The sequence below is a fragment of the Chenopodium quinoa genome, unplaced genomic scaffold (genome assembly GCF_001683475.1).
Source record: "Chenopodium quinoa cultivar QQ74 unplaced genomic scaffold, ASM168347v1, whole genome shotgun sequence".
Lineage (NCBI taxonomy): Eukaryota > Viridiplantae > Streptophyta > Magnoliopsida > Caryophyllales > Amaranthaceae > Chenopodium > Chenopodium quinoa.
Genome location: NW_018745291.1, coordinates 591,241 through 617,799, shown reverse-complemented (window position 1 = coordinate 617,799; position 26,559 = coordinate 591,241). Strand labels below are relative to the sequence as shown.

The following is a 26,559-nucleotide window of genomic DNA, read 5'->3' as shown; positions in this document are numbered from 1 at the left end:
GAAATTACCTAATATTTCTCATATTACTTTTTGTGAGTTATTACCTAATAAATGAATGAATTAAATACCTTATAAAGCAAATTTTAATGTAAAAACATACCTTTAGCCGGATTCCGGTAGTTGGTTGAATTCCACGATGGCGTTGGTTGCCATATGAGTGTGATGTAACCTAATGACCCATCTTTTGCCCCTTTCACGATGATTTTTGGTTTATTAATCATCCAAATTGATCATTGATGCATTAATTTGAAGGCGAATTAAATTAGGCACATTAAATTTCTCCTATTCGAAATTGGAAATCCAAACTTGAACCTAAGAATCACACCTTGTCATGAAGACATGTTGGCTGATAGAAATTTGACCAATTTGACGGCTACATCACCAATTAAACATGTTTCAATAATCAAACCCTATTTTTCTTAATTTTTAAAACCGGAATATTGTGAAAGATGAAGAGAGGGTTTTAGAATTACCTTGATTTGTGATACTGTAATTGAACTTCAAAGCAAACAATTTTGATTTTTGTTGCTTATTGATGAGGTTTGAACTAATTTTTCCTTTGCGCTTCACAAATGAAGGAGCAATAAGAGAACACGAAGAAGAAAAACGAAGGGAGTGAATAATAAATGTGAGAAATAATAGGAAAAAGGGGGTCATAGGTCACGCGATATTTTTGTGCACCAATCAACGCTATGAAATTTAGTCAACTACCGGAATTCGGCCAAAGGTTAGTTTTTTTGTTTTTGTTTTTTTTTTTTTAAAAGGGGCCAAAGGTTAGTTTTTACAGTAAATATTGTCGTAAATCTTCATATAAGTTATTGTTATTAAACAGAGTAATTACTCTTATTAAATGTCAACTTTGTATTTGAAAGGTAGCATTTTTTTCATTCTCAAAATAGAATATTTAGACCAATAGCTCATATCACCGAAAAGAGGAAAATACCAATTTACCCTGCATATCGTTATCAGACCCTCAAATATTTCGATGATATTTTATGCTGGGTAAAAAATGTTTTATGGTATTTTCGTGAACAAAACAAAACAATAATTCGTCGCTTACTTACGTGAAGAAAGAAATATCAGAAGAACGACCAAACAAATTCATCTCCCAGAAGTAAAATTTAAGGCAAATGCTTTAATTTCTAACACAAAAACCCTTTAATTCTCTCTTTTCTAGCAAGAAATTAAAAGCGGGGCAAAGAATTCCAGGTAAGTGGATTCTCTCTCTCATCACTACATACTTTTTCTACTAATTTTTCGTTATATATTTGTATTAATACAATTTTTTTTATTTTTTTTGCAGGTTAAAGGACTTATTTCTACCCGCCAAATTCAGAATTTTCCAGAATTTCTGTATTGTTTTTCTGGGCAAGTTTTGTTTTACTAAAAGAATCTTGTTTTGCTTGAGATGGGTTTTTGCTTCGGAGTGTAGAAAGTTGAAATTGGACATTTGTTTGGGCAAAATTTGATGTTAGCAAACTTGGGTAATTTCTATTTTTGGGGTTTGTTTTGAATTTTATGCAATAATTGGGTTTAAAGGGGATAATTAGTGAGGTTTGTTAGTGGTAAAATCAATGAATTGGAGTATGTTTTTGAGAGGGAGAGAGAATGAGCATTAAGCTTCATTCCCCTTTTATTGGGACACCCATTTGTAGCTCTATAGATGGAAGAAAGGGTGGTAATCTTGTGTATTTGAGGCGGCGATTGCTGCCCGAAAGAAGGAGCTCAAGCCCTTCAAAATGTAGATGTTGGAAGAAAAATCATTGGTCACCAAATGGTGTTTGGTTTCCCCAAATATATGGAAAAATTGCTAAATTTTTGAATGAGGACGTTGAATCAAGAAATGAACTGAGGATAAATTATGTGAAAAAGCGTTTTTCGCAAGGGAAAGGGCTGGTGAAGTCTCTTTCTCCGTTATGGCAAGAAGGGCTACTTCTTTTCCGGTGCTCAATTTTTGCCGCGGTGATATCTGGGGTGTGCTTGTTGCTGTGGTATGGCCGAGCTAAGGCTAAGGAATACGTTGAATTGAAGCTGCTGCCTTCTGTTTCTTCGGCATTGAGTGAATACATTCAACGTGACATTGATTTTGGTAAGGTTCGACGGATCTCACCTTTGAGCATTACGTTGGAGTCGTCTTCTTTTGGGCCTCATTCTCAGGAATTCTCATGTGGTGAGGTTCCCACAATAAAGGTCAGGATTCATCCTTTTTCTAGTTTAAGGAGGGGAAAAGTTGTGGTTGATGCTGTTTTGTCTCACCCCACATTGTTGGTTGCACAAAAGAAGGATTTTACTTGGTTGGGGATTCCCTATACTGAAGGTAGCTTTCAGAAACATACTTCAACGGAAGAAGGAATTGATTCTCGTACGAGGACTAGGAGGGCCGCTAGAGAACAGGCAGGTGCTCAGTGGGATAGAGAAAGAGTTGATGAAGCGAGGCGAGCTGCAGAGACAGGATACATTGTGCCTAACCATGGCTCTAGTTCTTCTGAGGTTTATGCTGAGGAAAATAAAAATGGTACAACAGAATCGATGAATGAAAAGTCACACTTCTGTGGGGATGAAGGGATGCATCGGAGGGATCATTATTCCATGGATATGGGTGTTCCATATGATGTGAAGCATGATGATTTGGAGAAGTCGTTTGGCATAAAGGCTCCTAGATCAAGGCTAAAGTCCCTTTTCCAAATCATGCTTGGTCCAACAATGCCTAAATATAAAAGAAAAACCAACGGGAAAGATCTCTCTGCGCCTGGTGATGCTGCTAAAAGAAGGATTCTTGAGCGAAGTGCTGCTGCTGCTTTTTTGTACTTCCAAAGGCTTGGACTTGAAGACTATACTCAGTCTTCCAGTTCAGGTGTGGCATTCACTTCCCTTACAAATACACATGAATTCACAAAGCTAGCCACCAACCGCAGTGATAATCTTGATGCCAAAAGAGAGGAAGATGCTGATTATGGGACGCCTGAACTGTCAACTCACAGTGATAGAAACTCATATTTAGGAGCTCATGCTGAGGGTCCACATTCATCAATTCTGTTGGACAAAGAGATTGAAAATACAGCTGGATCCGATTCATCTAGTTTTGTAGTGGGCAAGGCTGAATTAACCAGTGACAAATTACCATGTATTGCTGATGGTGATGTTACAGGAAAGAAAGATGCTACTGATCTGAGTAGCAGAAGTCCAGAAAGTGTTGATGAAAGCCTATCAGATGGATCAGACACGACGCAACACCAAAGTTTTGAAACCGTCAGAGGCACGTCTTCTGATCAAGGATATCGTGGATCGTTTGATCAAGCCACTGTGCGTCAAGAACCTTCACCTATGGGTAATGATTTCCAACCTGCTTGGCCTCCAAATTTGAAATCAACCTCCTCCTCACCTCCAGGAAGCATTGGAGAGAAATTCTCTTATCTTGTGTCTGGTCCATTCCAAGAGTTGAAAAATGGCATGGGTCATAAATTTGAGGATGTTGTCACAGAATTAGTTGAAGAAGTGGATGATATTGAGACTGAAAGGATTGATAAGACACTACCAGTTACTCTCGATTCTGTTTATTTCAAAGGAGGAACTTTGATGCTGCTTGGATACGGGGATGCAGAACCCAGGTGCGACTTATTCACTTTTTTGAAGATTAATCATCGGGTAAAATATTGATGACTAATTTCTGAATAATTTGGTAGGATTTTACTCTTGAGTGTTTTTATTGCACTTCCATTTCTGTGCTCCTTATCTCTGGTGTCAAGCTTACCGTTGGCAATATGTTAAAAATTGTGTTTGTTGAGCGATACTCTTGACATTTCTTTTGAACTTGTATGCTTGCCGCCGCCTTGCCCTGAAGTGTGTCAAAGATAAATAGTTGGCTTTTTTGGGAAATTGTTGTTTGAAACTAGCATGTCCTTGATCCAGTTCTGGGTTCAATAGGGTAGATTCTATGCGATAATGAAGTAACTATCTGTCAAAGGAAAATTCAACTAAGATTTACATTGCTATTTGATACCTAATACAATCCTTCCTGTTAGAAAATGGAGATAGGTCTGCTGGAGCAGAGAATTCAGAGGTAAGATAGAGAACATGTGTACCAACACACACCAACCAAAGGGCAATAGAAGAGAACAAGAATGCTTATGCAGGATGCGATTGGCATTGGTTTTTAGGTTTTCATTACCATTTGATACCTAATACAATCCTTCCAGTTAGAAAAGGGAGATTAGTCTGCTGGTGCAGAAAAGTTGGACATAAGATATATAAAATGTGCACCAACACACATTAACCAAAGGGCAATAGAGGAGAACAAGAATGTCTTTGCAGGATACGATTGCCATCAGTTTCCTGATTTATTAGCTTTTCCTTAAACTTCGAAACACCTTTTCTAAATAGTTGTTCTGTCAAGATTTATTTTATTGTCTTCTTTTAGGCTCCGGCATCATGTCCTTGGAAGCGTCATAAAACATCCCCCACCCCTTCTGTTGCTTCGTACGAGCCTTTTTGAAAAGAAATTCAATGGAAGAAAGAACTAATTTGGATATATTGGGTTTACAGACTTCACCTCCCTCTTTTGTTTTGTAGGTGGTGCAAGGTCAAAGAGCAGTGCAAAGATATACCATACTGATACAATAGGGGGAGGGGATATGGAATTATGGATGTGGAATTCTATTTACCCACTACTTAAATTTTGATGACCAAGACCATGAAATCATTTGGCTAATTTGGCCAAGTCTTCTCATGTAAAGCTAATTTGGTTTAGTCATTTAGACATATGCAAGCCATGAAATCATTTGTTGCCTACTGCTTTAGAAATATGGCCAGAGTCCTTAAATAATGTCAAATCTGTTCTGTTTTTAATTCAAAGTTTTGCTTTACTTCTTTCTGACTTTGCAGCATATGCTTTTACTGGAAGTTCCGTTGTTACTTCTGTGCATTTGTTGGCTTAATTTATTTTTGTTGGTTGCCTTAAAGGCTGCTGTGTCATAGGAGTGTTGTTTAGTGCTGCCTAACATTTTTACTAAGTATGTGGGCTTTAGGATGTATTCTTTTTACATCTTTTGGCGCTACTAGAGGTCTAGAGTTGGAGATCTGGCATGGTCTACATCTCTGATGTAAGCCAAATTTTTGACTTGGATCTAGGGATTTCTTTGCTTTGTTATTGGTGATGCTAAATGTGTCAGCTAGTAACATCAAGCATTCAAAAGGCTTGCAATCTCCTAAAATACAAAACAAAAAAAAATACAAAACAAAAACGAAACAGAATTCTTATCTATGATAATCACACCTTTCTCTATAGTGTGCTACTGTGCTCTATATATAGAAAACTTCCTCCAACAAATACTCTAACTTCTTTTCTAAGTTACTAATAACAAAACTATTATGTATTACCTAAAGTGTCTCTCCCCCTAATATCAGTTCTTTCCAGTTTCTTGACGTACAAAAGGATGATGTCTGCTATGACTTCTATTTGATTGCTTTTATACTTTCAAATTTTGTTTCCAATTTTTCATTAATTGTCTGAACACTTCATCTTGGTGGGTTGTAGGGTATCATACTTAAAGACCAATGTACATGTCCTTTTACTCTTAATTTAAATATCTTCATTAAAGCATGATCTGCAACACTTAGTGTCAGATTTTTTTAGAGGTTTATACTTCAGGTGTACCTAGCCATCCATCTGCTGAGAGACTTTTTCCTTTTTTCTTTCTCTTTGGTACTCGTAAAATTGTTTCTGCTTAATTTGTTATCTTACCCTTTATTTTCCTTCTCTGTAGGGTGATGGAGAATGTTGATGGACATGTAAAGTTTCAAAACCACTATAGCCGAGTACACGTGCAACTTAGTGGAAATTGTATGATGTGGAGATCAGAGAGGGAAATCGATGATGGCGGCTGGTTATCAACGGATGTTTTTGTTGATATTATTGAGCAAAAGTGGCATGCCAATCTGAAAGTTACAAATCTTTTTGTTCCGGTAAGGTATATGCTGATTTTTATATGAAGTTGTGGAATTTGTCCAGCATTATATTCTCAATAGCTATGAATGTTTATGATGTTATGTACTTTTTTTTTAATTTTATTATTATTATTATTATTTTTTTTTTTATTTGCTTTACAGCTTTTTGAAAGGATCCTAGAAATTCCAATTGCATGGTCAAAAGGAAGAGCAAGTGGTGAGGTGCTTATCTGCCTTTTTATTACGTTGGTGGTAATTAACGGTATATGCCTGTATGATAGACTTGTAATGAAAAAAATATTTCATGGGCTTATTTGACGATAACATTTGTTTGAGTAAATGCTATATGTATCCATGATTTTTTTCCCCTGGGCCTTATGGATTGAAAACTCCATAGGGTTACTGTCTAATTGTCTATTAACTCTATTGTGAGGCCTACTAATCTTAAATATTAAGGTATCTTTGCTATGTTCATGTAAATGTTTATTTGTCTAGAGATTCATGATGAATTAAAGAGACAAAGAAAGAATAGATGAGACATATGGGAGACACTAATTATTTAAAGAAATTCATAGAAACTATAAAAAGGGAGGAAACAAACGGTCAGGACTCAGGAGTCTTCTTTAGTTACTCTATGCTTACTCTTGAGGCTCTTGCTTATGGAGTTAGGGGCATTTCCTAACATGTTCCTTTCTGTTGTTTTGCAAGATTGGGAGTTCCTTTCTAATGTATCGTCTCTTTATTTTTGTCAAATGACGTTTATCATCTTTTTAAAAAGTTCTCCTTGAAACATGCGAGTATCCAACTACTACAATAGTGTATATGATCCCTTTTCAGACAATCATGTTAGGTTTGGGGTTGGAAGCGTGGAATCCCTTCGTATTAATTAATCTTCTCTTTGCAGGTACACATTTGCATGTCGAGTGGGGAATCTTTTCCTAACCTACATGGTCAGCTAGATGTCACTGGATTGTCCTTCCAGATATTGGATGCCCCCTCATGGTTTTCAGTATGTTCTTTTAAACTCTCTCTCTCTCTCTCTCTATATATATATATATATATATATATATATATAAATATAAATATATATATATATATATATATATATAGAATGCTAAGAATTTGAATTCTTCAGTAGGGGTGTCTTTTCGCCAATTATATTTTCCTATGCTCCAGAATACTCGGTGCTTTATTTTATTTATTTATTCATTTATTATTTACCTCTCCTCTTTACCCTCTTATAAAACTTCTTAATATTTTATTTTTATACCCTCCTTTTTTTTTGGGTTTTCATTTTACACTGCTGTTGTTTTCCACTTCCACTTTCTCACTTTTCTTTGTTTGGTTTCTTTTAACTTATCTCTTTATTTTTCTTGTTTAATATTTTGTTGACAGTTCCTTATAATTAGTCACGTTGTCTGACACTAAATCAATTTGAGGCTCAATCGTGAGATTCTTGGCTTCTTGACACAACTCCAAAACTTGCTTTTTAAAACTCTGAAGGAGTGATCCACTTAGTCTTGATAAAGTAAGGAATAGGGCTTAAATTAAAGCGGACAAGACTCCTAAATAAAATAATAAGGAAGTGATCAGAAACCACATTTTTAGAGTTTTCGACCAAGGCTTGCACCAAATTAGAAACTACTTACTCCATTTATGAGTGAAAATTCTGATGCAACCTAGAGTAGTTTTTGAAAACGTGTGCCTAGGCGCTGAGGTGTAAGGCGCTAGGGGGTAAGCACTTAACTTGGTCTGGGCGAGGCATTTGTGGTTAGGCACATGAGATGCAACCAAGGCGCACTCGAGGCGCATCTGAAGCAAACTTTAGCCAATTTTTTTTAAAGGTTCCTATAGTGCGCTTCACTTCAAAGAAGCACACTTATGCGCAGCAGAACCCCTCTCGCTTTAGCGCGCCTTAAGCTTTTTTATACATCGACCTAGAGAAACTTTGGCCACCATCCACACACAAATTCGCAATGTAAAGTGAACATCCTTTGAGGGAAAATCAACAAGGTCACTATCATAAAAATCTCAAGTCTTCTCACAACTATATTGAAAGACACAAAAGTCCATAGGAGCACACACTACCCCATAGTTCCCGAAGCTTATCACAGAATTTGGGTCAAGGACTGGGTTAAGAAGGTACATTGGTAGGCAGACAGACACAAACCACCTAGCACCCCTATCCGAAGTGGCTCAGGCTCACAAGTTTTCCAATATATTTAATGAGAAACCTTTCAAGTACTTGTAAATTTAAATGCTTAATGCGGAAACAATATAAAGAAATTACCTATAGCGTGGTAGTAGGATCAAGACTCTGTTATTTTATTTAAGCACGATACTTAATCCTTTTCCTAATTTAGGAAACTTGCTATGCACTACTAAGGAGAGTTGGAATTTAGAACTAGAGAAGGGAAGCTGACTTAAATACCATTTAAACAGTTTTACGAGTTGCTTATTTTATGATTGCTTTAGAGGGTGGTTGCTTGAATTTATGCACTATCCTATGATAGGATAACTTCATTCTCAAATTGAATCGTATACCTTATTTTTTTTTTTTATTATTTAGAATGATAATAAAAAACCAATGCATTTCACTATTGCAGTGTAATTCATTATTGCATTTTGCCAATGTTATTTCCAGGATATGTCAGCAAGTTTATGCTTTCGTGGTCAACGTGTATTTTTGCACAATGCAAATGGTTGGTTTGGGGGTGTTCCTTTGGAAGCTTCTGGAGATTTTGGCATTAATCCCGAGGAAGGAGAGTTCCATCTAATGTGCCAGGTATTGTTCTAGTAATCCTGGAATGCTGCTCACTTGCTCAGAGTGCTCACAGATATTTTGAATGTGCATTATTTATTGTTATTAATGTAAGTGGTACTAAGTGATAAGATATAGTATTACCTCTGTGTAGCCATTAAGAATGTGTATGTAACATTGTAACTTGCTTTATGTTGGAATAGTATGTCATGGAATTGCAGTTGTGCTTGAGCTTTTGTTTACACCATGTCATCCTGTCTCTATTGCCGTAAGTTACGATTAATTTTCAGCCAGCATTCTGATAGTTGTCTTTTGTTTTGCAGGTTCCGTGTGTTGAAGTCAATGCTCTTATGAAAACTTTCAAGATGAAGCCTTTATTATTTCCAGTAAGTAGATTGTCTCTTATGGAAGGTTAAAATCTGTTTGTTTTAATCAGCTACTTCCTCATATGAAGTGAGTGATATGATGGTGTCAAATCCGACCTTGCTCTATGACAAGGTCCATAAGCTTTTGGTGGCTGGTTTCTATTGGAATTGGCATGTATGGTCATACAGAAACCAGACCAGACTGAGCTTAGGTGGCTTAATCTTACTTCTGCTGAAAATTTTCATAGGTGCAAGTGTGCAATGTTATGCTTTTTTCAACCCTCAATAGTTTTTACGCTTCTATATTTTTAATTAAGATTTAAATTCAAGAAAACCTTTTTTTTTTCCGTTTTCTTGCCTATCAACCCTATTTCCTCTCTTTTTCATAATTCTTTCTCTTATTTTTCTTCTCTCTATTTACTGTGACACCTATACAAATAGCATCCTTGATAGTTGTTAATGTGGAAATTTTTTAATGGATGGAGTAGTTATTTTTGCGTTGAAATATTGTTGGCTTTAAGATTTAGGGTTTTCTGTTTCTGGAGTGTAGCGGGCACTAGGGCTGCAGAAAACTGAATCATAGATCTCTTGAGAAGATGAATTTAGGAGCAGAAAATTCCACTTTATAATAACAAGAAAAAAAGGTTTTGGTTTCAGTTTGATCTTGGAAGCAAGTACCTGCTTTTCCAAGAAAGTACTCATCCTGTTATTTGTTTTTTTTAATTTATAAAAGGAACTCAGATTTTCAACCCTAGTATCTGATTATGATTTTTGTAGACGTATCATAGGAGATTTATTTTAGTAATTGATGCCTTGATAGTCACCTGTTTTCATGAGACGTTGAGTTTATTTATAGGCTCAATGTTTTCATTGTTTTGTGAGCACAAACATGCACTTTTGTATTATGGGATGGTCAGTACTGGTTTTTCTAGCAAGGGAAGTTCATTGGTTATGTTCTGATACCCTTATAACCTGTTTAAAAGAATATGTATAATAGTACAATTGATTTAATAAATGTGAGGGATCAGGTTATATCCTAGAAGTCTAATTTTTTAATGGTGGTAATGTATGAATTGACTAATAGTTAGCTGCATTATTAAGCATATCTGTGATCAGTTGCTAGTTTCTGCTGGCTCATATTTCTTGCCATCTTTTGTTTTGCATGGATCTTCTAGCTTTTAGATATAGTAATTAATTTGTTTGGTTACAGTTAGCTGGATTTGTGACTGCCATCTTCAATTGTCAAGGACCATTGGATGCTCCTATATTTGTGGGCAGTGGAATGGCCACAAGAAAGATGGGTCCCTCAGTGTTTGATATACATGCATCATCTGCATCTGAAGCAGTAGCAAAAAGTAAAGATGCGGGTGCTGTGGCTGCAATTGATCATATTCCCTTCTCTTATTTATCAGCTAATTTCACCTTCAACACTGATAATTGTGTAAGTGAATCTTAAAAACAGCACATTTGTTAGTTTATGTTTGCTTCAACACTGATAATATCACCTTCAACACTGACATATTTTGAACTGCTAGATTATAATAGTGCTCAGTATGATAGTTTTATGTTTCTATGTTAGACTCTCTGGTATATCTGTCAGAAATTTCAGCACATTTGTTAAATTCGTTGAGTTAGGTTAATGCTTCACTATGCTGGGATGTTCTTATATGTGATTGCTTCACCTGTAGTCTGAAAATTTAACAATTTTTTTTTAATCATGTATGCTCTTGTTGAAATATCAGGTAGTGTATGTTAGCGCATAAGATGAGAAATAGTGGTGTCAGAATTATTTTTCTTTTTGGTTAATTTTGTCCATCTTTTAGGCTTTTAAATATGTGTAAGCCTTTAACATATAATAGATTCTTGTATATATTACCTGGTTTCAAAAAGGGTATAATATCTTGGCGTTGTTTGATTTGCTAAGATGATCAAGGCTAGGTTTATCATATGTCATAACTATTTTTTCATAGGCAAACATGAGTTTAATAAGATTCATCCTCTACGGGAATAAAATTCCCACTAGCCAGAGTAGATAATCACTTGAATACAATTGATTCATTGACTATTTTCAAATGTGTAGGTAAGTGTGTTTCTCTTGTGTAATCGTTTCCTTTATCCATCAATAAGAATAAACTGAGTCAAATGACTGCAAACTTTTATGTACAGATCGCAGATTTATATGGAATTCGGGCAAGCCTTGTGGATGGCGGTGAAATTCGAGGGGCAGGGAATGCCTGGATTTGCCCTGAGGTAATGTATTGTTTAGTGATTATATACAGTTACCAAACAAACTAGCTGCAGTTTTCAGATAATTTCAACAAATTTAAATTTACCATTGGACACTTTATCGGCTTTAAAATGCAATGGATTAATCCAATATAACACTTATCTACCTTTTGCCTTTTGATTTTTAAGGTAGTGGGTAATCCAATTGCCTTATTGATCAAGACTTTAATGTAAAATCTGCTTTTGCTGGGGTATTGCTGTTATCGGCCCATTTTTGAGCTCATTCTTTTACTTGCTATAGGCGGGAGCCTTAATAGACTCAATAGAGCATTAGGGTGATGGTTGTGTATGATAGGTGCTATATTTGATACCTTCTAACCAGTCTTTGGTTATGTGATCCATTATTAATCAATTATTTTAAGCGAAAGGCTTCTAGAGATAAATAGATGACGTGACTTTTTATGTGATATTGTGTGACTCTTTGGATGACCTATAACACGATGAGTAATTTACAACTACTTTTAGGTGTGAACTATGAAGTGACTTTTAACAAAAATTAGGTTTAACTTGAGTTGTCTTTTTGTGTACATCCTTCTGAAGTAAGAGCTTGTCTTATATTCCTTTCCGTATCTTTGGCATGTGAGTTTATCTTTGTTTGGAATTAGTTGGCTTAAGGGCTTAACTCAGTGAAGTAAATGATGTTCTTAAGGTTTAAAAGAGGAGTTTGAAGGATAAAGAAATTGTAAGTACTTGGAAGTTACTTTTCTCTCGCTATGTGTGTGTACATGGAGGGAGAGGAACTGGTTGAGTTGGAATAGATTCAAGCTTGTTGGACTTCCACACACACAAGTAACATTGAAAACAGAGATAAAGATAGCCTTTGATTGAAAATATTGAAAACGAGGGCAGAAGGATCCTTAGTTTGCTCCAATGTGTAATAGTCTGTGGAATTGCATTAGTTCTTCACACAATTCATCTCACTAATATTTGAACATTCTCTTGTGGAAACTTTTACTTTCTATCATTGCTGAAAATAGCAATATTTTGCAATTTGTAGTTCAATTAGAGGCTTGCATCTATATTTTACTCACTTGTTTAGAATCTTTAGAGCTAGTTAGTGATTATGTTGATTGGGTGGTTGGTTGAACTTGCCATTCATGTGATCAAGCTTTATTGACATCCTATAAGTAACTAATGATTGGATGATTCAGTATTATCCTGTTTTAGTTGTATTACTATTGTGGTTAAGATGAAATCAAGAACTATCGAACTTTTGTTCCTTTGATACTTGAGCTGTTTGCTTTATCACGAATTTCCTCTCTTTTAATTTTCCTTATTAAAACATAAAAACAGGCCGAGGTAGATGAGACAGCATTGGATGTGAATTTTTCTGGAAGTTTATCCTTCAACAAGATTCTGCACAGATATTTACCTGGTTTTCTGGATCTACTACCTATGAAATTGGGGGAACTGAAGGGCGAGACTAAAGTTTCTGGATCCCTTCTAAAACCGTAAAACTCTAATCTCTTGAATTTATTTTATTAGCATATATGCAATTATGCAAAATTTTGTATGCCTATTCATAAATTTATAGAAAAGTCAGATTGTCTTTAAAATACTGCTTATCTATATCACTATTGTTATATCTCTATAAAATACTTAAGGTTAATATTACAATTAACTCTTGTCTTTAAATGTAGGGTATGCAATTGTAAATGTAAAAATAAAAAGAAATTAATATTTTTAATTTATTGATAACTTCTTCTACTATGTAGATGATAATTGTAAGGTGTTTAGATATTTTCTTTGCATATTGATGAGTCAATTCTGGTAGTTTGAAAAAATAAGTATATGCACTATTACTTTAAATTTGAAAATATTTTCCTTTAGTTTTTTTTTTTTTTTTTTTTTTAATCTTCTTTATCTAATATATTCTGTGTTTCTTGTGAAATACAAATTTGACTTTTGCAATATTCATATGCAATGTTTTCTTTAGACGCATAACATTAAAATTAAAAAATGTTGTTGGATTAGTTTCTATCTATTTTTTTTTTATTCGTATCAAATTTTCATAATTTATAATAACTTCATGTTCAAAGTTTTGTCTTGGCAACTATGAAAGTGAACTAATTTCTTAAAACCAATACTCCTAAAACTTACTAACCATATAATATTTGCTAATGAGTATTTTAATTTTATTTATTTTTTTATTTTATTTTTGTTTAAAAGAAGATAACTTGTGTATATGTATTTTTGAGATAAATTTTTCCACATTTATTTATTTTTGGTGCTTTTATACAAATTGACACTGAGGCTAGCAAGGGTGTAATAAAAAAAAATCAAAATTTGGACACCAAGTTATTGGGAGTTCACTTATATCATAGACAATAGATATAATTGGTGTGGCTCTGCAAAAGATTATGGTATTGTTGTTTATATTCTGTCATATTGCATTTGTACTTATGTGCCAATCGGTGTAATTGTAGGAGATTTGATGTGAAATGGAACGCACCTAAAGCTGAGGGTTCATTTGTTGATGCACGAGGAGATGTCATAATATGCCATGACTACATTGCTGTTAATTCTTCATCAATTGCTTTTGATTTATATACAAAAGTGCTGATGCATTATCCAGAAGAAAACTGGTTAAATGAAGAAGACTATGCTGTGAAGACTGCAAAAGCTTTTATTATGGAAGGACTGGAATTAGATTTACGCATGCGTAGCTTTGAGTTTTTCAGTATGATTTCGTCCTATCCATTTGATGCTCCAAGACCTGTAAATCTTAAAGCAACTGGAAGAATCAAGTTCCAAGGAAAAGTAACAAGTGCTTCAAATACATCTGACCAATCTGCTGCTGATGATAACGGTAGCGATAAGAAAATGGATTGTCTTGTAGGTGATGTTTCAGTGTCTGGCTTGAAACTCAACCAGTTGATACTGGCTCCTCAATTGGCTGGACATATGAGCTTTTCACGTGATCGTATCAAGGTAAGCTTCGGAAGTATGATTTATTCTTTTTTTTTTTTTTTTTTTTGGGGGTGGGGGGGGGGGGGGGGGGGGGGGGGGGTGGGGGAGGGGATGGTGGGATAAATGGGGGATTCATGTGATGATGTTTGCATTTATATTTCCTTGCACAGGATGAATCTGCTATCCTTGGGCCTCTTTATTGTATCCTTTCACAAATACTGGCATATGCTGCACATCTATTCAACTTTTGCGAGAACCTAATATGAAAATTGTTTTGAGCATATGATTCCTATATACTACCTCTGTTTCATTATAGTGGTTGAGCTTTCCTTTTTTGGATGCTCAAATTAATGGTTGCACTTACATATTTTCTCTTGACATATGGGCCACAATGATTTATCATTATAATGGTTGCACTTTGTTTTTTGGGGATTCAAATTAATGTTGCATTAAGGTAATTGGGCTCATAATTGATGACCAATAGATCTCTTCTGACAATTTGAAATTCTTTCATTTCAGCTGGATGCTACAGGAAGACCAGATGAAAGTCTTTCTCTGGAGATCATAGGTCTATTAAATCACACAGCTGAAGAAGCACAAGGAAAACTGTTTTCATTTTCTCTTCAAAAAGGACAACTGAAAGCAAATATTTTCTATCAACCAGAACTTTCAGCTAATTTAGAGGCACATCCTTCATCTCTTTTGCTTCTGTTCTTTTTATCCTTTTGGGCACTTTCTTTTCAAACTTTTTAAACATATTAAAGCAATTGTATATATGTGATTGTGTAGATTCGTCACTTGCCTCTTGATGAATTAGAGCTTGCTTCACTCAGAGGAACCATGCAGAGGGTAAGTTATTGTCTCCCTTTTTACAGCTGACTTTTACGATAGTACATTTCATAAGTTAAACAAGCCATAGAATAGGAACATAGCAGTCTTTTGCTCGCTTTCTATTTTCTTTCACATTCTTTGTGTCCTGCATTGCACTTATTCATTTTTTTTAACACAATCTGTGTTCAGAATTAATGGGAAAAAGAGCTTGCAATTTTTTTTGCATTGGTTGAACCTTTATCCTAACTCATCATCCATTTAGGTTATGTTATTCCCTGTTTCTTTTTTGCATAATTTCATTTTTGCATCTTGAAAGAATGGTCTTACTGATTAGCCATCAATGAAAGAATGGTCTTACTAAGTCTGACATATTCTATTCATTAACCCTGTCTGGTTATTATAATTGGGGATTTACCTAGGATCGGTGAGTGGGGTAGAATAAAATTGGTAAAATCGAATCATAGGATCGTATGAATCTACATGATTAAAAATTTGGGTCTCAAAATGTTACTTGGACGTGGCATGGTTGTGCCTTGTTTTATTGATATTTATCATTGGCATGCACTAATCTGATTAGCTTGATACTGTCACTTCCTTTAAATTAGATTATTAAGAACCCCTGTACCCTGGCATTTATTTTTTGAGGAAAAACCCCCTTGCATTTTGTCTTCAGATTTGGCTTTATGAACTTTGGTACTGGCTACTGGTTTATTTGGTCACTTTGTATATTTCTCTTCTACTGTCAATTTGAGAATATTCCTCTAGTAATGCTATTCCCATTACTTCAATTAGAAAAAAGAAGAATCAAAGTTGCTATTGGACCATCAGCTACCTTGACATTAATGACATATTTCAGATGTTCTCTCTGTTTTTCTCTTTGTTTTCTGAGTGATAAATGAATTTCGGATCCCAAAGGGATGTTTCATTTGAAGAATTTGATTTATGAGGAACGTGAACGTATAATCTGTCACCATTACCTTAATCCTATCATGCTCTAAATTATACACAGAATCAAGAGAAGCATTTGATGGTCAGTATGACCGTATGAAATACTTGGCTGCTATACAATATTCTCAAAAGGAATAAACTAGATCCTTTTTACGAGAAGGAGCTTTGGTCTTATTTTTTATATTATTTTATTATTTTTGTTTTGTTATTTCATGACTATGTTTGTCTTCTGATACTAATTATCGAAGTACATTGTTTACCTTTGTTTCCTTCAGGCGGAAGTTCAACTGAATTTTCATAAGAGGAGGGGATTAGGTGTGCTTTCAATGTTACGTCCAAAATTCAGTGGAGTGTTGGGTGAAGCCTTGGACATTGCTGTCAGATGGAGTGGAGATGTTGTGAGTTCTTAAACTGATATCTTTTTACTCTAGAATAACAAGCCTGCTAACTCCACAATATGAAATAATTGTTTTGTTGATGTTTTATTTCTATTTCCTCCTTTAGGTTTTTTTTGGTGATTCTTATATAAATAACGAAGGTTAGTTCTAAAGTATCAAAGGTAACACAAGCAATGTTTGTACAAGCGATTAAATGACTTTCCGTGGAGAAAGGAACTTGGAAAATAATATCCTTGTGGTTTTAAAGTTACGTTTTTCATCCAATGACATTTCCAATTGTGAAGAAATAAGTTTCCATTAATTACTGGTTGGAGAACTATGTAATATTGTCATCACCTTTATCATCAATTCATTATAAACGGGCTAATTTTCGCTAAAATGGGGCCTTTGAAACAATAATTTCATTGATAGATAGGATTTTAATGACATAAGACTGTGCTTCGTCAAGGCTTCAAAGCCCTCTTATATGTGTTGATTCCTGTATTGCACCTGTTTACCCCCCTCTTATCATGTGTTAGCCATTGCTGTTTCTGCATATACGTCATGGAGTAATCATTCACTTATGCACCTATAAGGATATACTTGATTTCCAGCACTTGGTCATTCCTTTTCTCCTTCTGACCTACTCTTGGGACTCAAACACTCTCCCCACCCCACCCCTCCCCCAAAAAAACCTTCTTTGAAAAGGAGATTAAGAATTCAAGATAATGTTGCCTATTTTGCTACGATAATTATTCAAAAATATACGGCCAATTAAAAATGCTGTACCACTACTATTCCATGACGTTATCAGTACAAGGGGCTGAATGAAATATGTAAACTTCAAATGCTCAAAGGGAAGCAGAAGTTTCTAAGGTCATAGTATATTTATAATGTGGAATTTTACTGTGCAAGGAAGTGAACAATGATCATACGGGCCTTTAGTCTTAATTACTGCCTGGCTGGTCAATTCTAGATTATTGTTGAGAAAACTGTTTTGGGACAAGGGAAGCAGAAGGTTTTAAGGACATAGTGTAATTATTATGTGGAATTTTAGTCTTTTACTATGCAAGTGAATATAGTTCATATGGGGCCTCAGTCTTAATTCTCTGTTTATACTACCATAAAATCTATCTAATTATATGTTTTGTTGCCTTGCTGGTCAATTCTAGATTACTGTTGAGAAAACTGTTTTGGAACAAAGCTACAGCCGATATGAGCTTCAAGGTGAATATGTGTTGCCTGGGACACGAGATCGAAAGTCTAGTCCTGAGCTAAGTGGCGGCTTTTTCAGCAGGGCCATGTCTGGGCATTTGGGTAGTGTTATGTCATCAATGGGTCGATGGAGAGTGAGGCTTGAAGTTCCTCAAGCTGAAGCTGCAGAAATGCTTCCACTTGCAAGGCTCCTTTCCCGGAGTACTGACCCTGCTGTTCGCTCTAGATCTAAGGTTATATCTTATAACTCTAACCCATGGCAAATTCAAAACATTGTTTTGTCCATAATTGTGCTCTGTACTACATTTCCATGGTTTATTTTTTTCTTACATTCAATCTTTTGGTAAACCATTCAATGATTTTTTTTTTTTGTTGTTGTTCTTTTTTATAGAGCCTAAAGATTGATTGCTCTTTGGCTTTGTTCAAGACTGACTTAATTAAATGCTATATGCCTATATCAAACTAATGTATTGTACTGTCATTGTGTAAGTTGTTGCTGGTCATTTTATATTAAGTGTGTGATTTCAGCAACCATATTGATATTACAGGATCCATCTTTCTAGTTGCTTTGAATGCTTTCCCCTATAGTATCTGTTTGCATCTCTATCTGTTACATTATCTCATTAAGTTTCACCTTTCTAACCATAAGTATCACATTTAGGTTTTTTTCCCTTTAATCTATTTCGTAATTTATTACACTTATTATGTGTAACTTGTGTGTTTTATGATCACAAGTTGTTTATGATTTGTGCTTCACTAGTAGAAGCTTAATTCTGTAACAAGCACTAATATGGCCGAAGTAATATCTTCCCTTTCAAAATGTATTTGCAGGATCTCTTCATGAAAAGTTTGCAATCAGTGGGTTTAAGTGCAGGAAGTCTCCAAGAACTGCTTGAGGTAAGTCGGCTCTTCAAATTTTGCACCAGTTTTCTTAAAAAAAATAACGTGGCAGCCCCAGTTTATTTCCGAAATAAATATATTTTGTTTAACAAGTAGCAAAATTGTAATATTTTGGCAAGAAACCGGTAATAGGCCTAATAGCATCAGCAGTTTTACCCTTAAACTGCTAACACTGTAAAACCAATACTGGTGTTAGCAGTTTTGCCTATAAATAGTACAAAGTTACGCCATTTAATTACAAGTTTGTCATTTGATAAACAACTAGGTAAACTTGTAATTTTCTAAAAAAAACTAGTCATTAGTAAAAATCAGACTGTTGCATGTTTTTTTATTACTAATTTTTGAACATGCTTGGGGTGAATCTGAGTTTTATACAAATGTAAAATAGTGCAACTGTTTGTAGATGAAATTATGTTTCTCTTCAATTTCTTTGATACTGTGCTCAAATTCTGTTTCACAATTTCCTTCTGTGTTTATTTTCTTTCATTATCAGACTCTAATGCAGTACCAATTTGATTTTTCAGGTCATCAGAAGGGAATATACTTCATCTGATGAAGTTGTCCCTGAAGATATAAGTTTACCAGGTTTATCTGAACTTAAAGGCTACTGGCATGGATCTCTTGATGCAAGTGGCGGCGGCAATGGTGACACAGTGGTAGGTTACATCTGATTCATTTTTGTAATACCCGAAATTTATTTACAAGTTTTGTCTTGTGCTACTTGACAGTGAAGTTTGGTGTCGTCAGTATTGTTATAGATTTCGTAGGGTGAATTTTCTAGTTTTCTATTGTAGATGAGAGGTCTTTCTTTTTGTCGCCAACTGTGACTCTGTCATATTGAATTGTTATTATTTGAAACCTATTAAACTTACTATTTCTGGCTTGCATTGCTGCTAGAATAGTATAAGCTATATTCTTTGGAAGGATATGATGCTTTTCTTTTATGATGGGTGAAAAGTTTGTCATTTGAAGAGGGGGTTATAGAAGAGAACAATACATTGCATATTTGTCCTGAAAATGTTCTTGATCCATAACTTTTCTCTTTTTGAAAAAGAATATTTCTTATGGGTCTGGAATCACCCTCTCTTCTAGACTATTAAGAGGAAAAAGTGGATACTGGTGCTCCTGCCTAAACCCACAATAGGTGATATAATCCATATTGCTTGTTGGTAATAGCTACATTATTCCTCCTGCCTATTAACATCTACAGTCCCATATTGTGGATGGTAAAGGGTTAAACAAAACTGCTAACCTCTGTACATCCTATCTTACGCATATGTTACTTTTGAAGGTTGAATAACTAAAAGGAAACATTGCTTTAAATAATACCACCTTTCACCCGTCCGCTAAAAAGAAGTCGACCTTTTGATTATCTCTGAATAATATCACCTTTGGGGGGTGTCCGCTTTAAACAAGTTATTTTACCTACAACCTGAATGACCGGTTAACAATTTTATTTTATTTTTTATAAATTCGTTTAACAATTTAATTATCTCTTAAATAAACATTTAATTACGATTAACAATTAAAATAAACTTTAAAAAAAAGAAAAAAAAAACCACCATCTCCCTCACTAGCCACCAGCAGCCCAAACCCCTCCTTTTTGCACTAAACCACCAGCCCTACCACCCTCTTCCCAGCCACCATCCTTCCCTCTTCCCTGCACCCATCCACCACCACCCAACCACCTCCTCTCCCCTCCCCCAAACATACGACCACCTCCTCTCCCTCCTCCCCCACGCGCAGCGACTCCCAGCGACGGTACGGTCGACGCCTAGCTTTTCCACTGCCGGCCGACCAACCCTTTCTCCCTTACCCTGACCTCCCCTTCCCCCGTGCGCCATCCAAGTACCCAACCAGGCCAAACCCTAACCCCCGAAATCTTACCTCCTCCCTTTTCCCCACCACCACCACCCAGCCAGCCTTCGTCGCAGCAACTCCCGTATCCCAATTCCAACTCCTCAAACACTGCGACACCTTCCGCAACAACGGATTCAACTCCCGAGGGTGCGACCTAGCGATGTCCCCGATTTGCCTCGTAGTTGTGTTATTGATGGTGGCTATGAGGTGGTTTGTGTTGAGCTTGGTTGTTACTGCTATAGGTGAGGAAAAATCGGGGGCAGGGAGTGGACTGGCTGCCCATGGGAGAGGGGAAAGTAAGAGGGAAGAAGTAGGGGGTGGTGGCTGGGAATAAGGGGCAGCGAGGGAGGGGCTGATTGGGGGAGGGGGGTCGATGCCGGCGCCAGAGGAGGGAGATCTGGGCGTGGCCGGCGTCGGAGGGCAGGGAGGGGGTGCTAGCAGACACCGGGGAAGGGGATAGGGGTGGCAGCTGGTGGCGGGTGGGGAAGATGGTGGGGGATTTTTTTTTATTTTTTTTCTAAATATAAAATAAACAAAATAATCTTTTAAAAATTAAAAACATTAAATAAATTTTTTTAAAAAAGTTATATTTTCTGACCAATAAAATGATGACACGTGTCCATATAACCTATTAATCAGGTTACAACTTGTTTAAAGCGGACACCCCTCAAAGGTGGTATTATTTAGAAATAATCAAAAGGTCGACTTGTTTTTAGCGGACGGGTGAAAGGTGGTATTATTTAAAGCAATTTTTCCTAACTAAAAAGGGGAGGGTTTTTTTTTTAATTTTTTTTTTTTAATTTTTTTTTTATTCGGGGGGGGGGGGGGTGGTGGGGTGGTGAGGTTTCTAGACTGTAATTTTTTAATTCCTTTTCTTTGGACTTCTCAAGTTGAGAGCAGTATGATTGTTCTTCTACCTGGAGGCTGTGCACTTTAACTCTTATCTTTTGAGTTTATGGCTTAATTGGAGTTTGGTTCTGGGTGGTTTTTAGTTTATTTTGATGTATAATTTTGTGGCACTTTATCTTCCTCAACATATACCTGCATTCAGAGGTATTTCAGACTTTCAGTTGACGAGTGACTAATTTAAATTACTTTTCAGGCAGAATTTGATTTCCGTGGGGATGAATGGGAATGGGGAGCTTACAAAACACAGCATGTTCAAGCAATTGGTGCATACAGCAATGATGGTGGTTTACGCCTTGAGAAGATTTTTATCCAAAAGGACAATGCCACCATTCATGCTGATGGCACATTGTTGGGACCCAAGACAAATCTTCATTTTGCAGTTCTGAATTTCCCCGTTAGTCTAGTACCTATGCTTGTGCAGGTCATTGAATCTTCAACCACTGCTGCAATTATGTCATTAAGGCAATTTTTAGCACCAGTGAAAGGAATTCTTCATATGGAGGGGGATCTACGAGGCAACCTCTTGAAACCAGAGTGTGATGTACAAATAAGGCTCCTGGATGGTGCTATTGGGGGTATAGATCTTGGTCGAGCAGAAGTAGTCGCTTCCTTGACCTCAGGAAGTCGTTTCCTGTTCAATGCCAAATTTGAACCTATTGTTCAAAATGGTCATGTTCATGTTCAAGGAAGCGTTCCAGTAACTTTTGTGAACAATGGTGTTTCAAAAGAAGAAGATGCAACTACTAATGGTGGCAAATCAATCTGGAGCCCTGGTTGGGTTAAGAACAGAGGCAAAGAGTCTGGTGATGGTGATGCAGAAAAAAAAGCTTCAAGAGACAGAAATGAAGATGTTTGGGATATTCAGCTTGCTGAAAGTTTGAGGGGACTGAACTGGAACTTATTAGATGCTGGAGAAGTTAGAGTTGATGCTGATATAAAAGATGGGGGCATGATGTTATTGACTGCTTTGTCTCCTTATGCTGACTGGCTTCATGGAAATGCAGAAATCATGCTTCAGGTTTCTCTCGAATCTTTTCTCTTTCTGCACTTGATGTGATCAAAGATATACCAATGTGCAACCTATTAGTAATTTGCATCTCTAATGTATGTGTTTCAATAACTAGGTGAGAGGTACTGTTGAACGACCAGAGCTTGATGGATCTGCAACTTTCCACAGGGCTTCCGTATCTTCACCAGTACTTCGCAAACCTATTACAAACTTAGGTGGTAGAGTTCTCGTAAAATCTAATAGATTATGCATAAACTCTTTGGAAAGTAGAGTAAGCAGACGAGGAAAGCTACTGCTCAAAGGGAACCTTCCCCTTACCGCAGCTGAAGCTTCCCCTGATGATAAAATTGACTTGAAATGTGAAGATCTGGAAGTCAGGGCAAAAAATATATTAAGGTAGGTACATGTTACCTCCTTAGTTGTCTTTAATTATCCAAGGTATATAGATAAAAGATCACCTGGTTTAATAAACACTGTGTGCCTACTCAGCTTTTTTTTTTTTTTTTTGAATAGATACTCAGCTATTTAATACATTTCCTACAATGAAGAAAGTCTTTATTGACTTCTGCAATTACATAAACATTAGTTTCTCTCTACTTTTGGATTCTACTCGCATGGCTGACTTTTTGGTTCAACTTATAGTGGTCAGGTTGACACTCAGTTGCAAATAACTGGATCGATATTGCAACCTAGTATTTCCGGGAAGATAAAATTGAGTCATGGTGAAGCATATTTACCTCATGATAAGGGCAGTGGAGCTGCTCCATTCAATAGATTGCCATCTAATCAAACAAGGCTCCCAAAGGACACTTATAACCGGATGGTTGCTGCAAGATATGTTTCACGGTTTTTTGGCTCAGAACCTGCTACCTCAACCTCCAGTTTCTTACAAGAATTGCAACCCTCAGGTAGCTATTACCTTGATTAGATTTGTTGTTGTCACATTTTTGTTCTTGTTTTATTTTTCTCTTCAACCAAGACTACAGTCTGAAGATTAGCCAAACCTAGGCCTCGTGACTTGTCCTTGGCATAAATTTTTGTTTTTTTTTTTTGAACATGTTATACTCATTTTCTCATTTACCTCAAGCATTGGCAGGAAAACAGACTGAAGTTGGGAAGCAAACTGAACAAGTAAATAGAAAACCACAAGTGGATCTACAATTGATCAACTTGAAGCTTGTTCTTGGACCTGAATTGAGAATAGTCTATCCACTGATACTGAATTTTGCTGTGAGTGGGGAGGTAGAACTGAATGGTGTTGCACATCCTAAGCTAATTAAACCTAAAGGAGTTCTTACATTTGAAAATGGTGATGTGAATCTTGTTGCAACACAGGTAAAGTTCAGTCCTTTTTTGATGTCTATCTGGCTACAGGCTGCTGTGTATGCTCATGTATTCATTTCAATTTTCAGGTCAGACTCAAAAGAGAGCATTTAAATGTTGCAAAATTTGAGCCTGATAATGGATTGGATCCGACATTGGACCTAGCTTTGGTTGGTTCAGAGTGGCAATTCAGGATTCAGGGTCTAGCTAGTAATTGGCACGAAAAATTGGTTGTAACCTCTACACGCTCTGTCGAGCAGGATGTTCTTTCTCCTACTGAGGTAAAGTATTGTACATTTGATTGGGTTTTTTTCAATGGATGTGATGATCTGTACATTTACATGTTTCTATCCAGTTGTAGACCTATTGAGTTGATGACGATGCATAAAATCTTATTCAATTGTCCACTTAAATTTATAATTGAAGAAGGTTAAATTCTGGCTGAAGTATACTGAATTGTGAATGTGCTTAAATCCTTGTAGCATGATTAGCTCTTGCTTCTTTTACACCGACCACTGTCGAAGTAGATCTTCTATAGATGTATTCTCTAGATGTTATTCTTTGTATACTTAGTTCTGCGCATATTCTAGGAACACTTAAGTGCCTGTTGGCCCGGCTTCTTGAAGAGTTTTTAAGTGGTAAAAGGAGAAACTTGGCCAAACGGTGTGATTTGCAAAAGTAATTTTAGCTTCTTGGTTTAGCTTCTCGGGGAGGAGTTTAGGCTATTAAATGAAATTTTTTCCGTCCAATATAGCCCCTCCTAAAATAAGGCCACTCTCTTTCGTTTATCTTCATCTCCATAGATTTGACCACTATTCCAATAAAATATGCACTGTATCTGCTAAAAACCCCGAAGATGTATTGTTCAGCCTAGTGGAGATTGTGGTGGCGAAATCGGTCACTTATAAGGAGACGATGGGAGGATTGATGTTTGGATCGGATGAAATTTTGGGTTTTTAGGGTGGGTTTTTATGGGTCACTAGGTTGAACTTGGACAAGTGACAAACTAAGAACGACATTAAAGATCCATCACTCCATTAGTGGTGGGTGGTTTGATTAAAAAAAAAGTGAAATAATGGCATAAAGGGATTAAGGCTTCGATTGATTGATTGACTATATAAGTTTGCAGCACTTGCAGCTTTGCAGGGGAAAGGTGGAGAAATGTGAGAAAGATACTGTGTATTTTTTCATTCAATGGGCCAAACAATTATGTTTCTCACAAGTGTCTCTAGAAACAGTTTTTAAAAAACTACTTCTAGGAATCAGAAACTGTTTTACAAAAGCTTGGCCAAACATACCCTAAATTAGATAACATTTTGCTTGGATCTTCGAAATGATGTCCTTTCTGATTCTTATTGTGTCCTATACCTGCAATAGAAATATAGAATGCAGCCTGTTTATAGGCAAGGAGTTAATGTTGATGTTGTTCTGTTGATCCATTAGTGCTCCAGGTTCAGCTGTTCAGATTATGATCCAAGAGCAATTTCTATGCATGTCTTTGCAAGTTTTTTTTTTTTTTTTGCTTCCTTTTCTTCCCTTTCAATAGCTTTGTCGGTAATTCAGAGAACTATAAGAAGTTACCAATTTGGAATTTCTCAGTAAGCTTTTCTTGCTGCCTGTAAATAGTAGTTCTGGAAGAGAAATTTCTCTGCAAGTCTTTATTACCAAATATTTCTTTTGGTGATGAATATCCTGCTTTGTAGAGGCTTGTGTTGTGAGGAAAACCCTTTCTTCCAACATTTTTCTTTCTTTCCTTAATGATGTGAATAATATGGAATATGGATTACTTGTCATATTCAAAATCAAATAGGTAGCACAAAAGCAGGCTCTTTTTCTCAGAAATTAATGCTTATATCTCTTTTCCTGCAGGCTGCTAGAGTTTTTGAAAGTCAACTTGCAGAGTCGATATTGGAAGGTGATGGACAGCTTGCACTCAAGAAACTTGCGACTGCTACACTTGAGACTTTGATGCCAAGAATAGAGGGGATGGGTGAGATTGGGCATGCTAGATGGAGGCTTGTTTATGCACCGCAAATCCCTACTCTGCTGTCTGTTGACCCCACTGTCGATCCTCTCAAGTCTCTGGCTAGCAATATATCATTTGGCACTGAAGTAGAAGTTCAGCTTGGAAAACGACTACAGGTTATTGTGGCATCCTTTATACTTTCTTTTGGGGCTGGGATAGACAGACAGACTTTATTTCTTGTTTTCCTCCTGCATGTGATGAAATCCTTTTCCTTTTCAGGCTTCTATTGTCAGACAAATGAAGGACTCAGAAATGGCAATGCAGTGGACATTAATATACCAGCTTACTAGCCGCTTAAGGGTGCTGCTACAATCTGCACCCTCCAAACGTCTTCTCTTTGAATATTCTACAACATCACAGGATTGACTTGCCTGCTTCTTCAGCTGCGGTTAGCTCACTAGTCTACTGGGAAGTACCTTATGAATCCAGTCAGAAATGCAAGATTGAAGGCAGGAATTCGGACTAGCTCATTGGTTAGGATTTGAATATGTACATAGAAAGCAATCATTTGTGTTCTCTACTATGAGATCTTTGCTCACAAGTGATGCATTGTATTTATTTATTTAATTTTTTTTTTTTTTTTGGGGATGGGGGGGAATTTAAGAAACATGTAGATTAGGGTTGGAGAAGGCATGGGTTCAAATGGATTAGGACAAGTGCGTAGCATATTATTTGTATGTTACTAATTGGATTTTGTATATATGAATATCATTCAATTGATTGGTTGTTACAAAGAAAATGCAGATCCTAAAGCCAAGAACTCTTTAGGATCTACGTATCAGTGTGCCATTTATGGCTAGAATCTGAAAATTGACATGAAATATAATACAAGTTGGTAAAATTAACTAATCGTACTAGATAAGAGCAAATGCATTGATCAGTTGACACACTATAGT

General features: G+C 36.2%; 1 protein-coding gene across 2 annotated transcripts; it reads left to right on the top strand.

Moving 5' to 3' along the window:
• The first annotated feature begins 592 nt into the window (after window positions 1–592).
• Window positions 593–26,468, top strand: LOC110712238. 2 transcript variants are annotated; one of them, XM_021890699.1, is made up of 24 exons: window positions 593–1,209; window positions 1,304–3,608; window positions 5,763–5,961; window positions 6,106–6,165; window positions 6,848–6,952; window positions 8,588–8,728; window positions 9,028–9,090; window positions 10,280–10,510; window positions 11,236–11,319; window positions 12,649–12,806; window positions 13,782–14,286; window positions 14,785–14,949; window positions 15,055–15,114; window positions 16,320–16,442; window positions 17,594–17,869; window positions 18,468–18,533; window positions 19,061–19,192; window positions 21,499–22,323; window positions 22,430–22,710; window positions 22,957–23,222; window positions 23,402–23,649; window positions 23,727–23,918; window positions 25,507–25,779; window positions 25,883–26,468. In XM_021890699.1, exons 2-24 carry the CDS (start codon window positions 1,609–1,611, stop codon window positions 26,027–26,029), a joined length of 6,600 nt encoding a protein of 2,199 aa, XP_021746391.1. In that variant the 5' UTR covers window positions 593–1,209; window positions 1,304–1,608; the 3' UTR covers window positions 26,030–26,468. The 2 variants fall into 2 exon arrangements, with proteins under 2 accessions (XP_021746391.1, XP_021746392.1); XM_021890700.1 differs by having other exon boundaries at window positions 23,411–23,649; window positions 25,883–26,029.
• The last annotated feature ends 91 nt before the right edge of the window (window positions 26,469–26,559 follow it).